This window comes from Sinohyriopsis cumingii, chromosome 8 (assembly GCF_028554795.1).
Source record: "Sinohyriopsis cumingii isolate HCF-2022 chromosome 8, ASM2855479v2, whole genome shotgun sequence".
NCBI lineage: Eukaryota > Metazoa > Mollusca > Bivalvia > Unionida > Unionidae > Sinohyriopsis > Sinohyriopsis cumingii.
Window position 1 is genome coordinate 76,148,698 of NC_142968.1, and position 22,783 is coordinate 76,171,480.

The 22,783-nt window shown below is 36.4% G+C and overlaps 1 protein-coding gene across 10 annotated transcripts in view; it reads left to right on the plus strand.

Moving 5' to 3' along the window:
• LOC149793895 (neogenin-like) overlaps positions 1 to 10,636 on the plus strand; it is a 253,342-nt gene extending 242,706 nt beyond the window's left edge. For all 10 annotated transcript variants that reach the window (XM_089967829.1, XM_089967835.1, XM_089967833.1 and 7 more), the window contains one exon: positions 1,174 to 10,636. In XM_089967829.1, the coding sequence (XP_089823955.1) occupies positions 1,174 to 1,272 (99 nt within the window). In that variant the 3' untranslated portion in view covers positions 1,273 to 10,636. The remainder of the gene's footprint in view (positions 1 to 1,173) is intronic.
• Positions 10,637 to 22,783: the final 12,147 nt, after the last annotated feature.

Here is a 22,783-nt window from a genome sequence, read left to right on the forward strand (position 1 = left end):
GTGGTTGTATAAATTTTGGGTTAGTCTTTCTTTGATGGGGGAATGTGAAATATGTTTGAAAACTGTTTATCATTTCCGATTTTTGTTTAAAATTCATATTGATGATTTATATCTCATCATATTTTATCATGATTCCATCCTACTGAAAGGAAGAATATGTATCATAAAATATTATCTAGTTAGGATGTTGATGTTGAACCATTCCAATATATTTATGTTTAATTGAATCAATATTTCCTGTCTACTTACCTGATTTAAAGAAATCAGGAGAAATCAGAAAAGAGAAGTATGGGAAAGCAAAACTTGCCAAGTGTTTGAATAATAAGGCAAGAATGAACAATTGAGAATTTATAATAATGCATAAACAGAATATCAGCAAGAAAAAGAGAACATCATGGCAGATTTTGTCTATTTATTGTTGTGTTGGCAAAGGCCTAAGAAGAATGTTATGTATTTTATAATATATTTTATAAACTGTTATGTTGCATATTAATAAGTTTTTCATTCGTTTCTAAAAGAAGTGGATGATATGAGCTCACTTTGTTTAATGTATCTCATTGTATATCAAAATCATATTTTATTTTATGCTCAACATACTTTTGTCTTGCATTTATATCAGAGAGTAAATGAAATATTTGACATGTCAATTGTCAATGGTTTCGTAACCATTCACTTACCCGTCTTATTTTGTTTATGTCACTTCCACTCCTCCATATAGTGTAATTATAGAACTGGGTCAGTTTGCTACAAACTACATTTTTATTTTTTATTTTGTTTAAATCATTTTGTGCTACTGGCATGTGATCACCACTCCTGATTGTAATTTGGCACAAAAGGAAAGAGACTGCACATTTATGGTTCTCTTTGATGGAGACAATGGTATTAATATGTTCCTGATGACAAATGTATACTTTTTTGTTTCTTTATAATAATATCTACATTATACAAAGACATTCAATATAAAATTATCTACATTACGCAAACCCATTCAATATAAAATTATCTACATTACGCAAACACATTAGATTTGATGCATTTTTGAACAGATATCACTATAAGATCAATGTTTTAAATAGAATGAAAATTGAAACAATTAAACGTCTTTGTAATGTATGTGGAGTCTACAAGCATAATGAGCAAATGTTGTTCATGTATTCTGCTGTTCTTTTCCAGAAATCACTCAGTACAGAAGAATTGACAGCTGAAATGGCAAATTTAGAAGGGCTTATGAAGGACTTAAATGCAATCACACAACAAAACTTTGAATGCTAGTGAAGCACATCTTGCTACCATCATTGAAATACTCCTGAAAAAGTTACACTGCACCCTTCTGGGGATTAGCTCTGCAATGGATGGGGTTCACAGAAAAAACATTGTACACGTTTTCAATGTAGTAAGGAATGGAGAGTTATTTAAAGACACAGAAAAAAAAACCATTGTCCATGTTTTCAATGTAGTAAGGAATGGAGAGTTATTTAAAGAAGATGGACCACTTACAGTAAAAAGCTCACTTCACTTTTTTAAAACAAGTTACTAAACTGGATCCCAGACCTTATTAACAAAATAAAAATATGGTGATGATATATAATTTGTTATGGAGACAGTGATTTAGCTGGGACATACAATTTCTTACAAGGAAAGGAAAGGAATCGGTATAGTAAATCTTGCATTATATCCGTGTCAAATTAAATTATATCCTTGGAGAAAGAATACAAGCTTTGGTGTGAATTCATGGTTGTGTCAGTTGTAAGCATTCTGATATGTAACGGATGAGCGAAACAAAGAGGAGTAAAAAAAACCCCGCCTAAATCTTTTGTTTGTGGAAAGAATAGATTCATATTTACGTTGAACAGTAAGCACTATAGCAGAATTGATTAACATGTTTTGTTTGGCTTGAAGATTATGTATGTAAATTCTTTTATTGCTTAAATGCCCAGCTCTTGGAATTACACAAAGAAATGGACAGAAATGAAAGGAATTTTATGTAATGTACAAAGGTTTGGTGCATGTTTATAGATATACAAATATCTTGGATTGGTGAGTATGTAAGTTTGCAAGGTCACATTTGAGTAAAGTTTTGTGAAATGATGCAGCAGAATTTGATGCCATAACTCCATTTTTCTTCTCAAAATACTGTCATTTGAATTTGTACTTGCAGTTATAACACATGAAACATGTCAACACTTGGTCAGACATGTAGAGTTGAATAAAGCCAATTTTCTATACATGTATTAAAATAAAGTTTTTAACTTTTGTCTCAGATACACCACTATTTCAGTCATACCCTTATTTATCTTTAAAAGAAATAGTTTATACTAAGGTATGAGGATCTGTCATTTTAAATTTTTAGTGCCGTATCTCGAATCTTTTCACAGAAAAAAGGGTTATTCTTTTCCTTTTTAAAATTCAAACTAATTTGCATGTAATTACATGATATTGTTTAAAGTAAGAAAGGAATTAGCTTGAATACCATTTCAAATTGATACAGAAAGAGCCATATTTTAACACTAATGTGAAGAAATCAAGAAGGACTCTGATTTTTGGAAAAGTGACCACTCGCTCCTATCAAAATTAGGTGAAGTGATGGGAGCAGAGAGAGGAGTTAGAAGTCAGATATTGTAATGACAAAATAAGTTAGCAAAAAAGCTAATGTTTTACTGACTCTGCAAGTTAAACGTTATTAAAATACACAAAATTGTAATTTGTGAAAATAAAATATTAGATAAAACCATTAATCTTAGCAAAGTTTTTGGCCTCAAATTTTCTATTACTGTACACCATTAGGTTTTGGTTTTTAAAAAGCTTGTTGGGTTCTGGTAATATCATCAAACCATGTTTGTTCAGCTGTATGCCTATAGACGTCAATTTTAAAACTAAAAACAACACATTATTCACGTTTTAGGCAGAATACTTATGTCCTGAATTGGGAAGGGGGGGGGGCAATTTGTAGCAAGGTAAAATCAGCTTCACTTTTCGCAGTAAAATTTTCATTGACGAGGGTGACCTGTTCACTCGAAATGCCTTCTGATATGATTACTGATACATGGTGTTATGTTCTGGTGAAGTTATTTCTAGTGATGGCAGGATGGCATGTAGGATAAGAATCTGTACATTCAAAAAGGAAGTGGAATTTTGCCTATATTAGTTCATTTACATACATGACATACATTGACTGCCAAAAATGTTCAAAGGGTGAACCTAAAAATGGGTGCTTGTTTTGTGGATTCAGACTTCATAATTTGTTAAATATTATGAAAAGTACTTATGAAAATATTTTAATATTTTCAGATAATACAATAAATGGTCATTATTACAAATAATTTATATTTTGATACTACTTGTACTAATATTTTAAATTCTTGGACATTTTGTAATTTCATTCATACATGTAGCAAATGTAAGCCATGATCTAGTTTCATTTGTAAATTTTCACCTTCACATAAAACTGAAATTACAAGTAATTTATTACCACATTAGTGGCAAGCAACACATCAGTAGCATTTACAGTTTGTTAAGTTGTGGTTCAAGGTGGTTTTCAGTTTTCCTAAATCCCTTATTTCTCTTCACAGTTCTCATGAATGACTATGAAGCTAACACCATTTCTATGTCTTGCTCACTTGCCCCTTTTACCTTGTGGGCAAGGTAAGTTTGTATAAAATTGCACTTAAGTTTTGATAACAGTTTATTCATTTGCTAATATTTCCAGTACCCCTTGATAGGATCTTATCGTACTTGTATTAATGATTATGAAGCTAAGATAATTTAGTCTATAGCATACTTTCTTATTGCAAGGAACTTGGGGTCAAGGTCAGTCAGAGAAAATTTGCATTACAGTTTGGTTAAATTTGATGGATTTGGACAAATCGGTATAAAACCAAGACAATTCATTCAGTGATGTGCTTGCTGAATCATTTCATATTGGAGTGAAGGTCACATGTTTTACACCAGTGCTTTGATTGTGTGTTTGATGTGCAGTCCTAGATTATTGTTGTCGTCTTCTTGGAGCTTCACATGCAGCTGAATGTCAGAATCTTTTCTCTTGTATAAATTTTAAACAGTGATAATGTAAGGATAAATGTTAGCTTTTACAGTAATGATCGTTAGAAATACAAGTTTTTATTTGCACCAAATGTAATGTTAAAATATCTGGACATGGAAGAATTTTTATAGTATTTCCACAGCTTTTGACTTGGAGGATATGACAGAATTACATCAGTAAATTTTGTCCAAGTCAGAGAGAGGACCATATGAGTGTCCAGATTTTACAGTATGTTTTTTGCTCAGTAACAGAATTGTTCTCTGGTGAAATGTTTATGCCATTGTCATTAACCTGTGTTGCATCACACACATATCAGCAAGTGTCTTGAATGCTGCATGTGCAGTTTCTTTGTATCATTTTGTAGAAGGTTATTTTGTGTATCAGTGTGCATTAAACTTTTTGACAGGTTCAAAGAAAAAGCAAAGATGGTATAAGAAAATGTTGAAAATGTTTCAAATATCTTGCATATATGCTTACGTCATAATGATTTTCAATGAATCTGATAATGAACAAGGTCCCTTTGTGCTACTGAGGTGAGTCAGATGGGCTGAGTTTGTTATGTCTCTGGAAGCCTCTTATATGATTTTGAGCACATTTGAAGTATGGGTTTATTTGATCCAAATGTTTGTGCATTCAGTAATGAGTGAGATCATTGCATAATAATGAGACAAAGTGATGACGATTCCGATCATCTAAGCTTGTTGCCACATGGGAGACCAAACTTATGATGCCATTTTGATCAAAATTGAAAAGTACATTTATATCATCAAGATGATGTACAAGTTCATTAACAAGCAAGAGACATGCATATTAATGATTGATGATGCATCAGATTAGCAGAGCTCGTTGGCCGTCTGGAGACCATATTTCTGATTCTATTTAGTCTAAATTAAAATAGGGCGTTGTATCATCAGGATCTTGGATGGCTTCAGTAACAAGTGAGAGCTGCACATAGTAATGATTTTATCTTGATTTGATTTCCTGAGCTTGATACCACTCATGGAGGCATATTGTGTTGTCCAGTTTTGATCCAATTTGAAATGTATGCTTCTATCACCAAGATCCTGAAGTGTAAGTAATGAGCAAAAAAATCATTGCATGTTTAGGAGGTGATCTTGCTTGTGATTGGCTTGGTGTATTGCCACTATGTAAATCTAAATTCTCGTCTGAAATTGATTAAAATTTGAATGTGGCCTTTTGTCATCAAAATCTTGGCCAGTTTTGAAAGTGCGTAGGATCGATGGATATTAATGAGGTGATCTTGCATCAGATTGGATGACCTTGTTAGCACTTGTCAAGCCATATTGTTGATCTGTTGGGTTCATCATTAAGATCTAGGTGACTCTGGTTTAGAGATGGTGCATATTTATTATGCCTTTATTTTTGGAAAGAATTTTTATCCAGGGTATAGTAGCATGGGCTAAGTCAGCATGTTACAAAGGGAGATAATTTATATAGAATGTGTTGTTACTGTACTTCAGAACTTGGTTTGATAAATTGGCAATTGTTATGTAAGCCAGGTGAACCCGATCGTGACAGTATTTTTCATTCTTTTGTTATCAACAAGGAATTAATCTCTTCTACATTCATCACAATGTCTTGTCTTTTTTTTAAGTATAAGGCTGAATTTTTATAGTAATCCTGGAGATACACTCCAAAATGGATGCTTCATAAAATACTGCAAAGCCCAGATCTTGTATAATTAGGTTCAGATATGGTTATGAGAAAAGAAAATATTTGCACATTAAGAGAGTGTTTATATATGAGAGAGAGAGAGAGAGAGAGAAAGAGAGATATGTCACAAACAAATGTAGCTTCATCAGTATTTATTCATTTAGACTGCTTACATGTAATTTTTTCTTTTTTAGGGCCCTGCTTTAAGATGTGGGAGCCCAATAATAATTTTTTCCATCTGTTTGTCAGTCCATCTCTTTGTCCTTTCACACTTCTTATTTGTAATATAACTCGTGTAACCATTTCACATAATTGGACGCCACATGGTTGTTGAAATGCCTGTTGCCATCATATATACTTGCTTGTAAGTCAAGTCCAACTGCATATTGCATAGACCCAGAACTGCAGCCACATAATGTGCTGGCAGATTTGAGTTGACATAGTTGGAAGTAATCAGAGGAATAAACAATATAGACTCTAATCTGGTGGCACTTCTTTATGCAGCAGCAGATGGGAATCTACATTGTTTGCACGTGTTATAAGTGAGTATATATAGTATATGTACATGTGTCTCTTCAAAGGTTTCTTCTATTCAGGTCCTGTTTTGATGTAGTGTTTGTATCTTTGCCATTAATATTTCAAATCCACGTCAACACATTTTGGTATCTAACATAACAAACATTCAACATCTGCTAATGCAATTTGGTGTGTACATTGCCTCATGGACCTTGATGTGTCTTTTATGTTTTTTCTTACACCATCTCAGTGTTTGACAAAGTTACAGTCAAGATCATACCTTCACACGGAATGCTGCATGTAACCTGTGTAAATTGGGAACCCTGTACACATAATTGGATGCCATTTTATTGGTTAATTGTCTGTTTATTGCATTTGGATATGCCTTGTAAAAGTTTTGTCTTTTCAGGTCAAATTTTGTTCTTTCTTCCATCAATGTTACATCTTCACTTCAGCAAGCCCTTGGAACTAGCATAGCTTGGAAATCATTCAACATATTTTTGATCTAAGTTTGGTTTGTACATTATCTCATAGCCTCAGATGTGCCATAATGGGTTGTGTCATGTCAACTTTGTTTTAAATACAGTTTTGGCCTATGACAGATAATGTCACAACTTAACATGGGATATTCTTGAAACCAGCATTGCTTAAGAACCAGTCGAAGTATTCTTATTCAATTTGGTAGGATCTTTGCATGTGCCTTTTTTAGGTTTAGTCTTGTTTACAAAAGTTATAGTCCTTGATTTCTTGTCCACGTGATTTGGTGGGGGTTTGCGAGACAACTTCACCAAAGTTTTTTTATTATTTCAACTAAATTTGGCATGTGGATTAAGACAAGTGAGTGAGCCTGACTTCCAGCATTCCACAATATCGTTTTTGAAGAAGTTAAGACCCCTTGTTGACCATCCACCTGACTTTGTTGGATTTAAACATAATTTGAAATGCAGCTTTATGCTGATGAGACCATGAATGAATTTCTGTGTTGAGAAGAGTGATGGCCCCTGATTGCAACTTCTCATAGCATTGCTTTCCATAGCACCTATTGCATTTCAAATGAACATGTCTTGAGCATTATATTGAAAAGATTTTGAACTAAATGGATTCATTCCATATCATCATTTACTTAGAACCACTGCCTTTTTGCAACAGAAATTGGTCCATTTAAGACCCTGCAGAACAGTTTGGGGCCGACCGCTATGTCACATATCTCTGCTAATGGACTTTAACTTTGCAAGTTAAATGTTTGCTAAGGTATAGAGAGTTTAATTTGATTGGTCAGATTTATCTTTTTGTTGTTTTTGACCAGGGTTGGTATTGTTCTTTTATCTAGAACACTATTTCCAATTTTTATCTATTTTGGAGTTCTTAATAAACGGTTACATCATGGTCCAATCTAGGATGTATGATTGCGAGAACTATGCAGTTTGTTAATGCTTATGCAAGAAGTTCAGCCGATTGTGCTAAAATTGAAAACAATGGTCATGAAACCTGCTTTTGTTTGCTTTATTAAATCCCCCATATTTGGAAAATCCCTCCTTTTAAATGGATGGAGGACTTTTCTTGAATATATCCTGTTTTTCTTTATAATTATATCTGATTTGACAAATGACTACTTTGATGACATAACTTTGCCATGACAGCGAAGTGAAGAAATGAATGGATCATTCTTTGTTTATCATCAAGTCAATGAAAATTTTCATCTGAGTCGAGCTAAAGTTAGAGGTACTATCTATATATTCCATTTGAGCATGGCATAGGCTGCATTTGTCTGCTTTCAATGACCTTTGCCATCCATTTGGTAACTCGGGGAATTTCAGCATTGGCAGAATTTTTAAAAGTCAAGACTGATCACAACTCTTGGCTACATACGCCTTTATTAAAAATTATCTGAAGAGTTCACATGTACATATACATTGGCTGTTGCTGCTGAATTACAGCTATATGGGGACATGCTAGTACTCTCAGCGTTGGGAGTAATCTTGACTGAAAAGAGGAGTACAGCCTAACGTATGCTGTATTTCACACGGATCAAACACAGACTATAGAATTTAGTCTCTGAAACAGACTATAGTATTCAGATGCTTTCTAATGTCTGTGGGAAGGTTGTGTTTTTCCTCTGTGCAGACTGGATGTGCTGGTCATAGTGTAAATTTATAGGAATATACAGGTTGGCTTTTTTCATATGGGCAAAAGATGTGAAAAAGTTTATAGAGTAATGGAATCATGTACATTGGCAGCTTGTTTGCATTTCATTTCAATTTGATAAAAATATACAAGTACTTATATAAAACTAGAACATTGTTTCTTTAAATGGAAGACTTTCAGTGTTGCTTTTGTGGAAATATTTTCAGGTGTTGTGCTTAAGTATGTTTGTACACATCAGATATATGTAGTATGTATGTTCCATTTGTACATATATTTATCAAGGTTTATTGGATGGTCATACACATGCATGTACAGTGTACATAAAACGCTAATAGGGATATCAATATTACATTGATTTTGCTTAGTTACCTCTTATGTTCTGAAGCTTGATTTTAATGTTTCTTCCAATACCTCCTATTTAGTGGGATGAAGAAAATGGCAAAATTGTATGGGTATCAACATTATTGTGAAAATAATAATTTGGAGGGACTAGTAATACATGTAGTACCATATATAATTGCCTGTAAGCAGAATCCAACTACAAACTGCTCAGACCCAGATCTGCTGGTGTATCATGCAGATAATACAACAGCAGATCAGGATCAGTGTTGTTAGCTGTCGAATTCAACTTGCAGTTTGGTATAGTAGTACAAATGCTTCACATGGTGCAGAGAGATTTGTTTTGTTGTCTTCAATGAACCACTGTATAAAGAAAAGAAAATGCATTGAACAGTATGAGAGTATTCTTTGACTACTAAATTAAATATCATATCATTAATATTATGACTTATTAATTTTTTTATTATTTTGTTTAACAATTTTCACTGTAAACTGGCACCAGATAAGGAAAAATAATAATTTTTATGTATATGAAGGCATTTTTTTAAAATTATACCCATACATTGAGCTGACTTGAAAAGTTTATTTTGTAAACAAAAATCTATTCAGGTTTTTAACCATTGTGAATATAGAATATTAAAGAAAAGTAAAAGTAATTACCGTATGTAGTCACCTATAGGTCAAGTCCAACTGCAAATTGCACAGCTTCGGATCAAACCAATCTAGAATATACTGACAGGTCTTTGTCTGTGCTGTTTGTTGTAGCAATATTAAGTACAACAAAAACAGAGACCCTGATCTTCCAGTGCATTATGCAGTGGTAGATCAGGATCTGTGATTATTGTAGCTGGACTCTACTTGTTAAGGAGTATTGATGGTAACCTAAGCAAAACTTGAACATTATCCATTATTGGTATACATCTTAAAGGTTATGGGGTAGTTTGAATTGTGTTAAGCTGATAATGGGCTGCTTTCTTCTTTTCTTTGTAAGAGAACAAAGATAGTATTCTTTGCTTAAAAGATTTCTAATTTTATAATTTTTTGTCTTAAATTTTTAAGATTTCATTTTACAAGAAATATTTTTTTAAAATCTAATTTTAGGTATTCACTAAAAGGAATGAACAGTCCATGATATTACATCTTTCTTGGTTGTGAGGCGTGAACAAATTATTCATATTATTATTTTATTTTGTTTTCTTTATCATTATTATGAATTGTAAAAGTAGATTTCTACTCTTTGCAGCAAAATACAGGTTTACTTTTAACTGGATATACCATTTATTCTTGCTTGTAAGTCAAGTCCAATTGTAGTCTGCACAGATCCAGATCCGCCTTCACGTAATGTGCTGGCAGATCTTCCAGGTCTGTGTTTGCTGTTGGAAGTGAGCTTATACAGTAAGCTTTTAAATCTTCATTACAAGTTTGCATGGTCAGAAAATCATAAATAATCCATTTGTTATATGTTGAACATCAGAACTATCTTTAATACATGTGAATCTTGCTGAATTAAAATCAAAATTGAGTCAATACCTCTTAGATATCATTTCTTGGATTATGCTGTTTTATATTATTTACCTATTAACTTCAATAACTATTTACATTTTATAACAGAAATGTCTGATATATAGAAACCTTCTCTCATATTATACATATCGTTTTTAGTTTCACAGCTTAAAAAAGGTTATCTTTTGCAGCACTTATATGGCAGGCGGTGACTTGTTTCGTTTAATATCTCCAGACAAACATAGTATTCATTTAAGGTTCATGTAGCTATAATATTGACTGTGCCCGGCATTTTGAAGTATGGAATTTTGTAACCGTTTCATGATTCACTATACATTACATTTGCGCATGATATTTTGTATAATTCATCATAAGAAAAGGACTTTCCATAAATTATGATAAATAAAGACTAATATTGGACCTTTTTTTAGTTTTGTCTCACCCATGTACACATAAGGAGATAGGTATCAGTTTTATGGTGGTGTTAGTCTTGTCAGCTTATTATTGTAAGATTCTGAATCAAAGGTTTGTATTATTATCTTTTTGAATGTTAGAGATTGGCAGAGTATGCTGAAGAATGTATAAGCTTTGTATTAAATCATTTCTTAAAAAATGGGGTGATATATAACAAAGCATGGTCACAAGAGAGAATTTGTATTCTCTTGAGTCCGTACTAATTTTAGACTTCCTTGCTCAGAATCTGAGAAGTAACTAATGGAGGCAGCATGTTTGCTGTGGGAGGCATCCAAAGATAATGTTCCAACTGAGAAGCTATTTTCACAGTTTATCATTTAAGAGCTCACTCGGTCCATCTTACCCAATGAATTGTACACAAGTTTTGAAAGCCACCAAATTTTGTCTTCCGCTCACCCCATCCCCCATTTTCATTGTTTATAAAATACCTTAAGATATGACTTAGCCAGTAGATTCATAAGCATTTTCTGTCTTTTTTTGTGCACAAAAAATCTTTATTATTCATATGACAGTTTGAGCTGTGTGATGCAGCTTTTTTGGATCTATGCATTTTTCCCAACAGCTGTAAAGCATGTATACGTTTATGGTATTTGCTACGTTTTAATTTTTTCTTAACCAATGACCATGCTTAAATTATAAATATAAATTAACTTTTTAACCTTAAATATGTATAGATGACAGGTGCAGACTAAATGCAATATCATATTCCTACAGAGAATGATTGTGCTATTTACAATTCACGTTCTCGGTTGCATACTACTGATTATGATATGGTTAATAAATATATCTTCAAGGGTTATGAGTTAGTACCTCAGGCATATTGACAAAGGTTTAAGAATTGCAGAAAATTAACTGAGCAGACCTATTTTGAATTCGCATGGTAAAGGCCAATTATTTGATAGGTGGTGTTTAGCCAAGAAAGTTGGTCAAGATAAAATCTCAGACAGCTCATATTAGTTGATGAGTTCGAGAATTATAATCAATAGTGACATTAAGACTGGCCTTGATAAGCACAAGGTCAGAACTTTAGAAAAAGCTGCTCATTCAGATGATGTGTATACCTTAGCTCATACATTTTCTTTTGGGGGCCCCGAGTGGTCTAAACCGCTCTCCGTTACGCATCACTGCCATCTCACCTCTGTCTGCGTGGGTTCGAGTCTCGGATTCAGCCAGTGTGGGTATGTGAGAAAGCTTGCCAGTAGCTTCACGTGCGTTGGTGGTTCTTTCTGGGGTTTTCCAGGGTTCTTCCTCTACCATTAATACTGGCCGTCATGTACAGCCTATCGTGTGCTGAAAAATGATGTTAAACCTACAACAGCAGGAACAACAATAAATTTTATTTCGTCACTAAGTCTTTCACTCTGCAATCTTGTGGTCAAAAACTATTTCAGTCTAATACAAGCACTTCCAGATCTCAGTCTGGCTCAAGTTTTAACAATCAAGTTTCTTATCAGACTTATCAGAAATCATTATCTCATCCTACATGCACTTTTTGCAAGACGAAAAGGCACATTAGGACTCCTACAAACTGAAAAAAAAATAAGCAACAAAATCAAGACATACCTGTTCAGAATGATGTTATTTCTAAGAGGTCAAGGTAAGTCGTGTAGTGAAAGCAATACATTTGTTGGGTCAATAAACCCATGATTTTATTTTGCAGAGTTATAAACTATTCATGTCAGTGGGTTCTATATCACTCGTACATGATTCTGCCAATCATATCCCTATTACAATTTTGAGGGACACAGGAACTTCTCAGTCTTTTATTATCGGGCACTTTGCCTTTCTTCGAGAAGTCTTCTAATGAAGGTTCTTATTCAGGGAGTAAAGTGCGGCTTTCTCAATGTTCTTCTCCACTGTGTAAATTTGTCATCAGACTTAGTCTTAGGACCTGTGACAATCGTACAGTGTCATTCATTACCTATCGAGGGTATTTATTTATTAGTAGGCAATGACCTAGCTGGATATAAGGTTGTGGTTAATCCACTTGTAACTGACAAGCCTTGTTTGGATCAGAAAGTCGATCCTATTTAAATGAAATCTCTGATTCATATTCACCGCATGCAGTTACTAGAGCTATGGCAAGTACAGCTCTTGAGAATGACGTTGATGAAGGTCACGGTCATGTAGTGATTTATTCTAATCAGGGCGACAAACGACAATCATTTATCATCGAACCGAAAATTATCCAGAGATCTCGTTTTGTTTCAGAGGGGTGTTAGCGAAACTGAAGCCACGTAAGTACCTGTTTGTTATTTTGTTCAAAATGTGGTTCTTGTTAGAAAATGGAGACCGCCTGAGGTAGCTATTGGTAACGAGTGGTCGGTGAGCTATTATATTGTTGTTCCAAAGTCGTATAGACAGGAAATTCTTAGTTTAGCCCACGAAACTCCTTTGGCTGGTCATCAGGGAATACTAGAACTGTAGTGACTTTGGTTTTAGCAATCTTAGGAATTCAGAAATTATTAATAATCTGGAACAGTAACTTTCACATCTGTCATCATCTACAATGACACCTGGAAAGATTACTTTGAGACGAGTCGGAAATTATTTGATAGCCTCAGTGATGTACATTTGGCAATTAATTTAACCAAACGTGAGTTTTTCCGCGCATGTGTTTTTTTTCTGGACATATGTCAGGACATGGATAAGTTAAACCGATGGATGTTGCTGTCAATGCTATTTCGGAATTCCCCGTGCCTAAAAGAAAAAGCAACTGGTGCGATTGTGGGTATGGCGAAAATTTTACTCCAATTTTCCATAATTGTTGAAGCCCTGGCAAATTTGTTACGCAAGAAAACCAAGTTTCAATGGTCTGAAAAATGGCAGAAGACTTTTGACAAGTTAAAGACCATACTCAGTTCTTTGAGCTCCAAATTTCAGTCAATCGTTTAAAATGTCGGCTGATGCAAGCGATATTTGGGTTGGTGCAATATTGATTAAAGAAGCCAAAAATGGCGTAGATCATCCAGTGTGCTACTTTTCTAAGACACTGAATAAGCATTACAGAAATTAAACCACAATCGAGAAGAAGAAGAAGAAAAAAAAACCCGTTTGTCTTTGATACTGGTTTTGCAACACTTTGAAGTGTATATATTAGTTCGACTCCTCCGATTATTTTATTTAGTGATCACATCTCCTTTACTTTCATTGGCAAGAAGAAATACAAATATCAAAGATTATTAAGGTAGAGTTTGATGTTGCAGGAATTAAATATTGACATCAGGCACGTCAAGGGAAAATGCAGTCTAAGAGCAGATGCACTTTCACGTGTATAGAAATATATTGTTTCATATGTACTTTGTGTCATTCATAAGATTCCATCTTATATAAATTGTATCACATGTATATTTAATTAATAGAAGAAAGAAAGATTTATTGCATTAATCGTTCGTATGTATGTATGTATGTATGTATGTATGTATGTATGTATGTATGTATGTATGTATGTACTTGAAGACAGGATTCCTAATAAACTGCTTAATTTTACTATTACAAAATGACCGCTCCGGTGGCCTAGTGGTTAGAGCGTCCGCCTCGGATGCAGGAGGTCGCGGGTTCGAACCCGAACTGAGTCATACCAAAGACTTATAATAATGGTACTAACAGCTCCATCGTTAGTGTTATGACTGATCGGCCTGGTGTCACGATAATGGGACTGGGTGGGGCATGATATTACATGTCTGCTAGACATCACTATAAACTGCCACACCGCAGACATCGTAGCGATATGACTGAACAATTGTTAAAGCTACGTTAAAAATCCAAATAACACACACAATCCAAAATGTTTGAAGAGTACAGGTGTGTCTAAATGGAAGATCATATTTATATAGAGACTGATACAATAACAACCATGTTGCACCTAAAATTACTGAATGCAGTTATTGTGAAAAGCAGCACTGAGGACTATAGCCCCATCTCAATAAATCTTTTAACATCTCACCTCATATCTCGATTAAACGTGATTATGCTAATGATACGACATTTAAACTTATGTATTTTCAAGAGGACCTGATGGAAGATTGCGATTTGATGCGCACATTTTGATATCTTGGAATTATTATTATTATTTATAGTTGTAGTAGTAGCAGTAGTAGTAGTAGTATTCAGCATTGATAACTGTTCTGTAAGAAATTAAATATTACCAACTGACCATTAAGAAATATATGCAATAAATCCCTATTTCGAAGAAGGCAATTTAAAAATGTGACAATCTAATGTGATCGGTATATACTGATCTTGTCCACACGTTCGGTGCTTCTTATCGGCAAAGGAATTTGTGTAAACACATGAAAGGTATTATGACAGCAATCTCAAATAAAACTATTCTCTGATACGTGTCTCTCTATAACAGTTCTTTTCATAAAATTGTTGGAATTTAGTGATAAGACTGGTATGTAAATATTTTAATTTAAACAATGTGAAACAGTCAGAGGCATTCATTCGATACACACACACACACACACACACACACATGCATGCATACACACACATGCATGCATACACACACATACATACATACATACATACATGCATACATACAAGCATGCATGCATGCATGCTTGTATACATACATACATACATACATACATACATACATGCACGCACGCAGGGGTGTATTAACCATTAAGCAGACTAAGCACGTGCTTAGGGCACCAGGGCCAAAGGGGACACCACAAAGTTGAAAAAAGGGTGAAAAAAAAAAACGAATGAAGATTTGTAAAAAAAAAGTTAATAAAACTAGTGCAAATTGATCATAATGTTCTGTTTCTTGATCATGATGCACCCTAGGGTTATCTTCCCAGGTGTACGTGGAAAGGAGGGGGGCACCAAGATTTGTCAGTGCTTAGGGCACCAGTGAGCCTTAATCCGCCCCTGCATACATACACACACACACATACAAGAGAGATAATATATATTTTATAGGTACTACAATCGTTGCATTTGTTTAAGTCTTAAGTAAAGGTCATCGACCTTTCATGCAACATTTAGTGTTGACACATGAAATTTTAAATTTCCATGTTTCAGCAAATGATGATTTATATTAAGCGATACATTCCGCAGTTGTTTTCTTTTTGCATAGAACTGTATTAAGTGTATAATTACAGATTTAAATTTGCCAGTCGGACAAAACGCTACTTATATACTTATATCCGTTGGCAGATATGCATTGGTCAGTAAATATTCATGTCAGCTAAAATCATGAATTCGCTCCGGAACAGGGTGTACAGCTGGCATGCAGTGGGTTTCACTCTCGCGATCAGCCTATGTGTATATGTGAGAAAGCTTGTCATTCGATTCCTGTAGGTCGGTGGTTTCTATCGGGGTTTTAGCAGGTTTTCCCTTCTGCCGTTATACTGATCGTGAGAAATGGCATTCAGCACACAACCTATTCATATTTTAAGATGCATCGGTAATAAAAATGCGCTCTGACCATTTAAGGTTCTCCAAGGGCAGCGGCGTAGCAAGAAATTCTGCACACACACACCCGCCCCTAATTATGGTGCCCCTTCTCAGTGGAAAAGGTTGTTCGGTCGGAATTAGGGACTTTGCATAAGCATTTACTACGCTACCGTCCAATGGTCTTTAAATAGGCGTGTATCAAAATGCGCTGGTTTTAGTAGCGGCAAATCTTCGTATAAACTGATACTCATCATTTACATAAACTGCACATATGAAGACTGTTTCTTACTCTGGACATTTTTCTACATCACTAGAATAACAAAATGGGCTACACAGTGTTTAGTGGTACGAGATTTTTTCACATGAATATTTAGGTTTTGCAGTCCTATCTGTTTTACATGTTCCCAGCCGGAGCCCCTCCCCCGATATATTCCTGTTATAGATTTTGGATAAACCTCTGTCTGCCCAATAACAACATATTTTGGACAGAGTGCACGAATGGAATCTTGTGTTCGTGACTGAGACTTTATGTATATGTTTCGTCTACAGTCAGCCTGTTGTTGATATTTAAATTATCTAATATAAATTGTTAACTGACATGACCATCAATAAACTGACAATGTTCAGTGCGAAACTAGTATCTAGCTAGCCTGAGCGCTTTCGAGTCTTTTTCAAAGGGAAATACAAAACATAGACAAGACAAACAAATAAAACAGAGAAACGGTTATGTTTGCGAAACTTTACATTGCTGTTTCTACAGAAATTCAACCGTTTAACTTTATTATTTTTCAACTAGTGTATTTCAGCTTGTTGCTGATACTGGAAAATATTTGTATTGACCTAGAAATTGACGAGACATAACGACATCTGTTATTGTAAGGACCACTTCGGTGGCCTATTGGTTAGAGCGTCCGCCTCGGATGCGGGAGGCCGTGGGTTCGATCACCGGCCGAGTCATACCAGAGACTTACACAAATGGAACTAACAGCTGCCTCGCTTGGCGCTCAGCATTAAGAGGTTAGTGTTAGGACTGGTCGGCCTGGTGTCAGGATAATGTGACTGGGTGGGACATCATGCTACATGTCTGCGGCATGATGCCCCAGTGATTGACATCACTATAACTGGCACACTGCAGACATCGTAGCGATATGACTGAAACATTATTAAAGCTACGTTAAAAATCAAAATCACATCACATCACGAGCAGCAGAGGGGGCGAATCCCACAACTTTTAGAAGCCTCCAAACGCCGAAATAAGCCCTTTATAAAAACGCGTTGACGCTTCATTGTAAACGCAATTGTCGCTGCGTTTTTGTTGTCGTCGTCGTCAGAAGGGGCACTGCCTACAACTTTTTAGAAGCCTCCAAACGCCGAAATAAAACCGCGAGGGCGCTTTGTTGTAAACATAATTGTCGCCGTTGTTGCTGCGTGCTGTTGTCGTCGCCCCCTCTGCTGCTCTCTATCTGAAAATCGTATCTAATCCGACTCAAGGATATAAATTAAAAATTACTTATACCAAATAATGGTACACTCAGAATCTTATACAGCCAGGCTGTCTAGGGAGCGAGAAGAAGCACTTAAAAATATATCCTGGTGAAGGAAAAGTTTAAAAAAGATGTGCAGTTACAACAACAAGCACAAGTTGAGTATGCAGCTGAAGCAAAGGAGTTATTTCAACCCGTCACTGCGGCCACTGAAAAGGTTTTAACTGCTATTAGGGACCCCGAAGAAAAAAGAAGTCTTGTTCAAGTATTGCGAGAAGAATCCGCGCTGCAACCTGCTAGACGAAAAATAATTGATCTCAAATCGAGATTTACTCCGGAGGATACAAAACAAATCGAGGAATTTAAATTAACAGATGCCCACAGTAGGTATAATTTTGGTAAATTTGCTGCCGAAAATTATCAGCGTAGAGATCAATATTTAAAACCCGAGTATGTCAAGGGTATAAAGAAAAGTACTTGGGGGGACTGGTTGTATAAAATAGCTACAAACGATTACACCATAGATAGAGAAGATATTGGCCACTCGCTTTTTTTGCTAATGGGGAACTAGACTATAATAGAGAACAACAAACAGCGCATCAGCAGCAACTGGCGGAAAAACAAGAACGGCAAAAAATAATACAAGAGCAAAAAGAACGAGAAAAACAAGAAAAACAAAAATTAGCACAAGAGAAAAAACAACAGGGAAAAAAACGTCAACCTCCCCACCCCACCCCCCACCCCCCCGCGACAAAAAGACCTTTCACTTCCTGCGCCGTTGCAACAACAGAAAACGAAACGAAAAAGACCTCCCAAGAAAGCACCAGAGGAAATAGTGGTACCACATGTAGATGTACCTAATCCATCTTCGCCGTCAGCAATTCCTGATTTGTCGCTGGCAGATTATAATTTGTTGCCTGCTCCACGACACTACTCTGAACGGGAAGCTACTTTATCTGATCCATATGATGTATTGTTTGGTCTGCCACCCCGGGTTCCGTCACCACCATCGTCATAAATTACACTACCGCCTGCTACCCTCCAGAAACAACTAAATTGGAAATCGGATCAACCGCCTACTGGCAGTGGTTTTGGAATTCCTTGCCCTGATAATATTTTCAGTTATGTGTCTCGGCCAGAAGTTCTTATCGGAGGAAGACGTGCCGGAAACAACTCGCCGGAAATAATTAATGAAGCCGCTGATATTTGCTGAAGTTTATTTCAAGGTGGTGTTATGGATGCTCACATATATCAAGAACTTGTCGATGAGCTTGTTGATAGTGATTAAAGCGATTAGATACATGACAGCAAATATAACATGGTCATATATAACAGACATACACCTGTGCAGGTCAGAGAAGTAAACTCGCGATTACCAATTTATAGAGCAACTTACGGAGACGGACTTGGCGATACCGCTCAGCGATTATTTGCAGGATTAGCACCAAAATTAGGCCCTCTTGCAAAACAACTATCGATGAAAGCCATTAATATTGTTGGTGAAAAAGCTCCTGGTACAATTGTTGGTGCTGCTGGCAAAGTACTCTCAGCAATCAAAGAAAGAATAGCGCGACTAATGAGACGCAAACCGGTGAAATTACCAACCACCGAAACCATGCCGGCGGAGGTTAGTAAAATAATAAATCATGCCGCAAATTAATATTACAGCAAATTTAATAGCAGGATCATCCATTTGAAATTACACGCAGTAGTATAAAATGTGCAAAACGATATCCGATACAACATTCAATATAGATGAGCCGGTCGAGCGAGACAGATCGGTGCGTGATTATCAGTTTTATTCCTACGATGCACGAGATCCAAATCAGCGAGGGCGTATTGAACTTCAAGTTCACGATACAAGTAGATATTTCTTGCCATCTGAGGCGTTTATTGAAGTAGAAGGTAACCTTACAAAGGCGGATGGTACTAACTACGGCGCTGATGATCGAGTTGGTTTTGTCAACAACGGAATCATGGCGTTGTTTGATAGCGCCGCATATATGGTTGATGGGAAAAATATCGAAATAATTCAGAACGATGTCGATGTTGCCACAACAATAATTGGTCTGGCGAGATATTCTGACAACTTTACAAGATCATCCGGTCCATCAATGATGTTTACAAAGGATATCACCGACCGTGCTGAACACATTCAGTATGTTATAGGAACACCAAAAAAAACCTCTGACGCTAACGCTATCGCAGATATGGGGCCGGTAGTTATGAATATTAACGCGACTTACAACCTGAGATTTGCAACACGCCGAACAGCGCTGTCAGGAGATACCAGAAATTTTTCATGCGCGATTCCACTCACTCACATCTTTGGATTTTGCAGAGATTTCCGAAAGGTCATCTTTGGAGCTAAACATACAGTTATGCTTCATAGAAAACCCCACCACAATGATGCGATCTGGCGAGGAGCTGGTGCTGCTAATGCTGGTATGGTAACAATAACGAAACTTTCACTGTGGATGGCAGTGCTAACTCCATCGGTCACAGAAGAGCCGCGATTGCTTTCTTTTATGAATCAAGGTGGTAAATCATTGCTATCATGGTTTGCAGTGACCACAGACACCGTCTCAAGTCGAGTCAGGGATGTGTTTACTTGGCATATAGCATCACAACAGGGAGTTTCTGCGCCACGACATATCTTTATTGCGCTGAAGGATGTTTCCCGGACAAATAATCAACTAAAATCTCATATGATATTTGACAAACTTGACGTTACTGAGGTTTCGCTGAGAATAAACGGTCAACAAGAACCATCCGAAGATATATCACTAAGTTATACAAATAACCATGTGGCGCGCGCATATCATCGCTGGCTGACATTCTCGGCGCGTAACCTAAATATAGATACTGGCACTCAAATATCACAGCTTGATTTTACAAATTTGTATCCGATTTATTACTTTTCTCTGGAGCATCTTGACTTATCCAAGCAGTCTGTTGTTGATATTCACTTCCGAGCTCGCGTCGGCGCGTTACCAGTCCCCGATCCTGCTCATGCAGCTGTTCACGGGGATTACAGAGCAATCGCGGTCATACTCTCCGACAAAGCAATGTTGCTTGAAGGTATTAGTGGCCGAATGAGATTCGTTGATGCACCAGTAGAAAACATGTAATATTTTCAAAAACATGTAAAAAGCAGCGTGTAGGACAATTAGATCGATCACGTTAATTATAAAAATGTCATACAGTCACGTTAATGTCACTCTGACTCCTGGTCAGGCCAAGAAATTACAATCGAAGAACGCGAGCACATGTGGGACAAAAATAACACTAAAACATGATCAAATCGCTAATGGTGGCCAAAACAAACTGTCATTAACTAAAACACAACTTAATCATTTCAATAAGGCGAAGCAAGCGAAAACTGGGACTCAGCTTGATTTCTCTCCTGCAGTTGTCAAAAATATGGTTAAAACTGGCGGTATATTTCCTCTTCTCGCGGAAATACCAGCGTTGATAGCTGCTGCCGCCCCAGCTGTTGCCAAAGCCGCCGCGCTAGGAGCTGTTGGAACCGCTGCTGGAATGGCACTGTAAAAGGCGACAGGGAAAGGATACAAAAAAAAGGGACGCGGGCTAAGACTTCCAGGAACTCCACCATCATGGTACCCAAAACGGTTCTGAAAGCCGCTGCTTTTCTACCGATGTCCAATTTTGATTTACTCGATGCTGTTAAACAATTAAATATAAAAAAATTCAGAGGCGTCTTTATGAGAGATCAACTACCACGACAACCGAATAATCCAGAAATTATTAATCTTGATAACAGCGATGGTCCAGGAACTCACTGGGTTGCTTACGCGATTGATCCACGTGGAATCATCTATTTTGATTCTTATGGGTTAGCACCGCCAGTTGAATTCCTCAAATATATAAAAGACATCCCCGCGTCAGGGACAAAAGTGTGGTACTCAACGCTACCAACACAAACACTGACCGATCCTCCGATATGTGGTCAACAAGTATTGAATGTTCTCGATGCGATATCAGTGTCAACCAAACCACCTCACAAAGTCGTGCACGAGTATACCACGGGTCGATTTAAACAGGTTCCTATTAAATAATGGTTGATATTTACGGAAGATCTCTTCTTAACAGAAAAGTGAAGTGCACCGACGTGGATTTATCAAAATATGCGACCAAAGACGAAATCGATAATCTTTTAAGTCTGACCGGGATAGACCCAGATGAGGTTCTTATTTTTCAGTACCGACATGGAAAACTAAAAACCAGTGATATCAAATGGCATGAAATAATTCGTAGGGTTATTGGAGGTACTCCGGGTAACATCCCTGTGTTCATTGATAGCGGAAAAATCAGAGATTCGCTGATATCAATTGCGGCGCTTCGAGATGATATGCAGAAAGTTGCAGTAAAAAAGACCGGTGATACAATGCAGGTGAACTTAGCATGAACGGTAACAAAATAACTGTGTTAAGAGATCCAACATCCCCGGAAGATTACGCGACAAAAAATTATGTTGACGCCATTGGCGGTAAACTATCCACGTTGTGGGGCGCGTATGACAAGCACATAGAAGCATTTACAAAACTTCGTAGAAACTTTCAAAAAACCGATGAGACCACGGATGAGTTCTTTGGAACTCCTCCCGTCATCGACATGAAGCTTTCTGATATCAAGACCAACATTGACACGATCAAACAAACACAGCAAGATATCGTAACGGGGATTCCTGAGATCGTTAACAAAACCAGTTTGATTAAAGTCCCCACTGGAGTTACTCCCGGGCATATTGCCAACATAGTATACACGATATCATCTGGATTTGCAACATGGTCGAAACAAAATAATACTATCAACTATACAGCAACAGTCACTGGAGTATACAGGCTGTCTGTGTTCAGTGCCGCTAAATTTAAAATCTTCACAACATATCCCTGGAGATATTCCACTGACAAGTATTCCGGGGTTGTGACTATCATATTAAACAAGGGAGCCGAAGAAACATTTATACTGGAATCCGCCGACAAGAAATTAATCGCAACATCTTACTGGTGGTGTTTGGAATTCGTAGCTGAAACGCCTCAATTGGTTACTGCGTAAAATAATAAAATGGCATTAATGAAGTCAACAATGGCAGCATCAACGACTACACTGGATGCGCAACAATACAGATATGATCAAGTACGCGAATGGCAATCAGAGTTAAAAAAAATACCATCAACGA